This window comes from Diabrotica undecimpunctata, chromosome 1 (genome assembly GCF_040954645.1).
Source record: "Diabrotica undecimpunctata isolate CICGRU chromosome 1, icDiaUnde3, whole genome shotgun sequence".
NCBI classification, from domain to species: domain Eukaryota; kingdom Metazoa; phylum Arthropoda; class Insecta; order Coleoptera; family Chrysomelidae; genus Diabrotica; species Diabrotica undecimpunctata.
In genome coordinates this window covers 140,302,880-140,310,512 of record NC_092803.1, presented here as the reverse complement: position 1 = coordinate 140,310,512, position 7,633 = coordinate 140,302,880, and the positions used below count along the sequence as shown (strand labels likewise).

The 7,633-nt window shown below is 33.4% G+C and overlaps 1 protein-coding gene across 1 annotated transcript in view; it reads left to right on the top strand.

Annotated features, from left to right (window-relative positions):
- The first annotated feature begins 6,420 nt into the window (after positions 1-6,420).
- The window catches only part of LOC140432296 (phenoloxidase-activating factor 2-like), a 59,330-nt gene continuing 58,117 nt past the window's right edge, over positions 6,421-7,633 (top strand). Inside the window, exon 1 of the mRNA XM_072520117.1 lies at positions 6,421-6,782. Coding sequence (XP_072376218.1) covers positions 6,484-6,782 — 299 coding nt within the window. The 5' untranslated portion in view covers positions 6,421-6,483. The remainder of the gene's footprint in view (positions 6,783-7,633) is intronic.

Here is a 7,633-nt window from a genome sequence, read left to right as displayed (position 1 = left end):
ATTTTAAAAAATAAACAAAAACCATCTTACTCAAGTCATCTTCAAGAACCAAAAAATATCTAGATCCTCCAATGGACATCATCTCCATGGGACCACATAAATCACCATGCACAACCTCGAGCAATTCTGCAGCACTATTTCCACTACTCTTGAATGGCAACCGAGTCTGCTTTCCCTCACAGCACACTTGACACATATTATGCAAACTTGCCCGCCCTTTATAGTTCAAGCCCTCAACTGCTCCTTCCCTCATTATACCCAAATCTCTAAAGTTGATGTGACCAAAACGTCTATGCCACAAATCACAACAGTCCTGAGCATACATAGAGAACACCACTGGCTGAGACTTGACAAAATTAAGTCTATACACTTGATTAATCAAATCAGCTGTAGCCACACTTGTACCTTTACTATTAAAAATCTCACAACCCTTCTGGTTAAAAACAACCTTATTACCATTTAAAATCAACTGGCTAACTGACAGTAAATTGGTTGTAATATTGGGTACATAATGAACATTTTTAACTACAATGTCAAAGTTTTTATTGCTACTTACTGTAGTTAACTCTACTTCTCCAGCACACAACACTGGCATTTTTTCATTGTTGGCTACTAAAATTTCTTTGAGCTGTATATCCTGGGATGCATTTTTTATCCAGTCATTTCTTGACGTTAAATGCACACTTGCTCCAGAGTCAATATACCAATCTGAATTGTTAAATTCACCATTTAAAAAGACCGCACTAAAAGCACTCTTATCCTCCGGTTTTCTCTGCTGTTTTCGAAAACTCTCAAAATCCCTTTTCAAAACTGGGCACTTGTTTTTGTAATGACCTATTTGTTTACATCCAAAACAAATCACATGTTCTTTATTGTCATTTTTAACACTGCCACCGCCATCTTTGGGATGTTTTCGGAACTTGCCTTGACTGGCAAAAGCACTACCAGTAGATTTCTCGCTGCCCGCGTTTCTACTAGTTCCATCTTTCTGCATATCAATTAACTTGGACTTTATTGCATCCCCTGTAATTTGAATTCCAGAATGTTCCAGTGCCATTATCATTGGGGTGAATCTGTTTGGCAATCCTGCAAGCAACAATGAACCAATCCACTCACTAGTAATTTCGAATCCACTCCGAGTTAATTTCTGGGCTGTTTCAATCATCTGCCCTATATAATTCTCCATACTGTCACAATTATCCAACCGCAAACTTATGAGAGTCCTAAGTAAATCAATTTTTCGTGTAAAACTTTTCTCGCCATAAAGTTTTTTTAATGTTATCCACACATCCAATGCCGTTGCCGCCTCTCGAATATGCACATAAATGGATGGATCAATGGATAAACATAGCTTTGCCCTCGCTTTATTCTGCGTGTCTGCATTTGTTTCACCATTTTCTTCCAGGCATTTCGATAAACCATCAAGCACAAAAACGTTTTCAATCGCAAAAGACCAATCATCGTAGTTCTCGCGACCCATTAATTTTGGCACACTGGCTAAATAATTCGTAGCCGCCATTTTCAGTCCACAAAACAAACTGCGAATTTCACTCGACCCTACGTGACTACGTTACCAAAAAAAACTCACAACTGATACCTTCAGGTTATAGAACTTTAAAACTGAATGCTGGGGCCATAACCTCTTGAAAATTATAGTGGAAGTGAGGATTTTCTGGGGTACATTGAAACAACAAACGCCATGTTTCGTTCGATAGCAACGACTTCAACTTTATTATAATAATCAATATTGGCAACACGCCATACACCGAGTGTTTACAAACATTAATCCAAAGATGGCGCTACATGTATTAAAATACTTTTTTGATACATCACAACAAGCACAAATGTGTATTTTGTGTGTGAGTGTATTTTTTAAGCATGTTTGTACGGGTTAATAAATCTAAAAGTGGTATGTCATGTTCTTAATTGATCCGGGGGTGTTCATTTGGTTATATTAATACACACCTGTTCTATGGTCCTATAACCACAGAACGTCCCTATTAGTCATTGAGCTTATCGTCTCGGCGATCAAATCTTCTCCAAACTGTCCTGCGTTTAGTGGAGGTAAACTCAGACTGACAGTCTTAAACCAGTACAGACCTCACGCCATCATGCAGAGCCTTATTAGTTCGTTACGTATTATGACGGATTTGGGTTATTTTCAGATTAGGTTGACATGTTACATTATTTAATTTACTTATCTATTCCCATATTTCGTTTGCTTTTATTCATGTTGGTACAAGAATTGGCTACTACAGAAATAGTTTACCCTTATAACCTCTTTATTTAGCATAATAGATCCTATACTGAGATTAAGTTGCTGTGCAGGTAGGTCACTAACATAACAAAGTGCTGTGCAAGTAGGTCACTCATAAATTACGAATTTTTACACGATCAAATTAATACTTCATACTATTATTAATAGACACCAATTAAATAGAAAATAAGAAACCTAGTTAATCCTATAATTCATATAAAAGGCATGGGATACAGAACAAAACGAACTGATATCCCAGACTGTAACGCCACTGCCACATATAAAAATGTTAAAAACTGAATCTACAAACTCCCCACTGCTATACATATAAGAATTTCAGTAGTTGTGATAACACAAGAGATCTTGTTGACCTTTTAATCGGTTTCGCTTTTATGATTACCAAAATGTATAAACAAGTGAAAAAATAATTTCAATATCAAATCTTACGTGATGTCACACAAGATGGACTCAATTAAAGAAAGATGCAAATAAGTCTGTCGACTAAACCTGGGTCCTGATTCTATTTCATTTCGATGTCGAAATTTAAAAGGGACTACGCCATGACAGTCGCAATCGCTAGCGATTCTCATTCATTTTGATTGTAGTTAAAACTGGGGATATTTACTTTATCATTTTGACACTGCTGAAAATTTGGGTTGGCCCTGTTGTTTATTGGCTGCACTACGCTTGTTGAATGTTTGTTTTGTTTACGTTACGTGAACGTCTTTTTTTTCTTGTTTGAGTTGTTAAATCATAAATATTGGCCATTCTCAATTATATTTTGAATTTAAAGAAAAGATGGCAAGAAAAAAAAGGCGATGTGGGAGATCCTTAAGTTATAACGACTAAGATTTGACTTAGTGGTTATATTCTAATATATTTTTAAATTTACTGCAGGTTAGTAATACTAACCCTAAACATTTTGGGTATCCTAGACGCATAAACACCTTCTTCCAAATATGGTTCTAATACCCTTATTAAATAATTTGCAGCTTGTTTATTAAGCCGGAATTGCTGCCTAAATTGAGCCTCACTTAGTGAAAAAGAATTTTGAGTATCCCGTAACATTATTCTTATCCTTCGTTATGAGCGTCGGATATCTAACCTCTCTAATTCCTCCAAAACTAGCAAATGTCTGTAAAACACAGCCATATTGATACTTTTTGCTTCAGTTTTCCTTGCAAGGATCAAAACACCGCCTACCTAAACTGAATCTAAGTTCACTTCTCCCAGTCCAGTCAGTCATGTCAGATTAATTTCGACTCGAAATGAAATTTCAACCACTTTCTTGAAGTTGAAATTAATTTCGATAAGTCGAAAATTAGTGACGTCGTTTGGTTAGTTCAGCTGAAATCCACAAGGTTCGCAAAGTCGAATTTCGACGTCGCCATATTTATTTCGACATGTTTTGAGTCGAAATCTAAAATTAGAATCAGGGCCCTGGCATTTCCAGATAATTATAAACCTTTTTGTTAATTGTAGTCCGGTTTCGAATGACAGCCATGACAAAATATTGTCCATGTATTTTATTCCCTACGAAAGAATAGAGAAACATAAATGAATAGGAAATAGAAAAAAATGTCTCTTTCTCATCTACGCCGTAATGGCGTTCTTAGTCAGATTTCAGTATATACTAAAATCATAAGGCAGAAAGGAGGGGAATTATGATGAAAAATATTGTGACTACGTCTAATACAACATTGGAAATCATAATTTCCTAAAACAATAATCATTATATTGAGGTTACGTGCGACTGAGGTCACGTGCGCTCCTAAAATTAGTAGAAGCTAGAACGTTGCTAGTTGTTCGGTGGCTAGAAGGCCAAGAAGCTAAAAAGTTAATATAATCACTAATTCACCAGAAATAAAGCAAAAAGATGAACACCGTGCAATACTTACGATAGATATGTAGTTTGACACAAGAAGATGGACAGAAGCATAGTAAAGTCCACAACAGTAATATACTGATTATAAAATGGGATATAAAAAGATAAAATACTCAAATGTATTCTTATATCCGATGATATAAGTTGATAAGTCTAGTCTTATGATACTTGCCTTACGAGTTAGCTTCATTGTCGTCTTTAGTTGTTAACTTAAACTTGTTTTAACTGTGTAGCAAATAGTACACCATGCATATTTTCAGAAATTTCTTTAATGTGGTCTACGTAGAGTATAGTGTACGTAAATATCAATCTCGCTTTGGTAATGTTCAACAACAAGAAGAAGAACAATGGAACATATAAACTGTTATATATATATATATATATATATATATATATATATATATATATATATATATATATATACAGTATACTCCCTTTATAACGAACACGGTTATTACGAGGTTTCGCTTATAACGAGGTACATTAGATGTCCAGTGAAATTTCTATTGAACTATAACCCTTTATAGCGAGGTAAATTTGCTTATAACGAGGAAGTAATAAGATTGAAAAACGTGTTTTTTACGTTTTGGCCCGGCCGTAGCTATAAATAAATACCCTTTTTAACTGCGGGCCGTCCGCAATAAACTTCTTACAATTTATGATTCTTAGTCGGAAATGTAAAATTTATGATTCACAAGTGTCATTGTATTGGGTTGACCATTCACACCTAATTATATGGGTCCTAATAGACAAGATGTGGAAAGTGTTTTAAAGGTTTAAAGGGCAGAAACTTTATCCAAGGACAAAACGCAAATGAAGAAGCATAAAACTGTTTCACATCTTTAGAAAATATGATAGATGGAATACTGGACAATTTAAAGCAGTCAACAATGACAAAATAACTTTATACGCTTTATACATTATACATATTTACAGAATACAGATTTTTTGTTTTAACGTATATCATTGACAGTAAAAGTAAACAACTCTTTTTGTTTTAATGCATTTCATTGACAATAAAAGTAAACAACTTTGTTTTAAAAACGCCATTCAAACAATATTTATTAGCATCTTATATTGCTCCGAATGGCTTCACTATAGAAAGTTAATGTTTTAGAAAACTACATATTCATATGTATGCACAGTATTATTGTTGTTGGATATAACGAGATCCGCTTATAACGAGGTAATTAGTCTGCCATTTCAGTTCTCGTTATAGAGGGAGTCTACTGTACTTCCCAAATAAAGGAACAAACTACACATAGAAATTAGCAAAAAAGTAAATTTACCAAACTGCACTTTTTTACCCATATCCCGACAAGAAGTTTTTTGATTAATTTGTATCATCTATAACTATAGTTTTTTTATCAAACTTTCTAAGATCAAACAAAGAACGAGATCACCTATGGGCAACAAACGTAAAATGTGAGCGCACTATACTGAAATCATGAAGTTGCTCTTATTCTTTCTGCACCGTGAATGCGCGACTGTGCACGTGAAAGTCGGGCACACAATGAAATTGGTCAAACTGTACTTTCACCAATATCTGAACAAGAAAATGATTATATATTTTTGCATTTATTGTAGTTTAGATAGAAAACCATAAAGATGATGATCGTAAAACGAATAAATTAGTAACTAGAATCTATATTGAATGCAGTCAACTGTCTGGTTCTAATCGTTGGACAAAGTCCTCCTCCATTCGAGCAAGGAAGATGTATGTTTCATTTATGTAAAATCCTACAACATCGACCTTGTGTCATTATATTATTACAATTAACCATGATTGCCATGTAATCCAAAGGTTTTCACACATTTTTGTAGCTAGTTTCAACTACTTTTGAAATGTTTCACTGATGATGGTCCGGCTGGACCGAGAACGCTTTAAAGATTTGTAATTATTTTACATAAATTTTAATTATTTTTAATGAAATAGACCATTATATACCAGAAGTCTTCTTATGTAAGTTTTTTAAACATATGAGGAGTTTAAACTTATGGGGGCCAACCACTGGGATTTTTCCCATTTACTTTTAATGATATGTTAGCTTCATAATTAGCATGGGATTACAAAAAAATATAACTAGGTGCATTGGAGAGAAAAAGTAAAAAAGTGTTCCGTAAAATAAACATTGTATAAACGGTTGAAGTTCATATGCTGGCCTAAATGGGGGGGACATGCAGAGACTTCAGCAGAAAATCCGTATTTTAAAATTCAAAGTAGTTTGTTAACTATTCTACTAGAAGACAATTTATTTACCATATGATTATTGTACTTAATTCATATTTATATTGAACTTGTACATATATACAAACAACAATTACTATAACATCGTCCAAGATGCGACTTTCAATATTGTGTTTATCACTGATTCTGGGTGTGTTCGGTCAAATTGAACAAATTGATGAAAATAATAGGAAGAGGATAGAAGAGCTCTTACCTATGACGACCAATACCTTTTCTCAAGATATGGAAGAGGTTACAGAATCGACTAACGGAAGTTATGGTGCCATAGAGCAATGCGGTGAGGGGTCTACTGGGGGGTTAAAAAGATGTGTAGAGTATAGTAAATGTGATCCAAAGACTAATACTATAGTAGAAGAAGATATTACTTATGGGGGTGGAAACATCGATATCAGGTAAACTATACTAATTTCACAATAAGTATTTGAAATCACAATTGAAGTTTAAAATAACTTTATTTCGGAAATCGTTCTCAAAATACAAATATTAATTAATTAATTATCTCTCCTGTTGCTGACAAGAATGTAGCGTAGAATAATTTTTAAATAATTTTAAACTGTTTGTCCTTGTTTTAGTTTAGTGTTATTTATGTACAATTAATGTTAAATTTCATGTTTATTACATTCTGCGCTTGCTGGATAGCCCAAATTTGATGAAATGCCCCTGATGATGCTGTAGAAAGCGTAAGTAGTTGGGCAAGATTTGATTATTAAAATTGTGCTCGATATTTGCCATTAATTTTTCAAAGTTCATTAATAAATTAGTAAAAGATTTGTAATTCTTTTACATAAATTTTAAATATTTTTAATAAAATAAACCATTATACACCAGAAATCTTTACTTCTCATGTATGTTTTTTAAACATACGAGGAGTTTAAACTTATGGGTGCCAATCACTGGGATTTTTCCCATTTACTTTGAATGATATATTGGCTTCATAATTAGCATGGGATTACAAAAAAATATAACTAGGTGCTTTGGAGAGAAAAATTAAAAAAGAGGAAAATTGAGAATTATTTACTAATTTGGTAGACATTAACTTATAAGGTGCTTACAAAAAATGGAGAGCAATTTTAATTTTTACAGTTTACAGTTTTAATTTTTATATTCGAGGGTAAACCCGAATACGCAGTGATGATATTTTCTATTAGTAAATATATCTCTCGATTTAATTAGGTTAATATACTTCTTTGTAAAATTGTTATTAAATTACAGTCTTCCGCAAAATAAACAATATATAAACGTT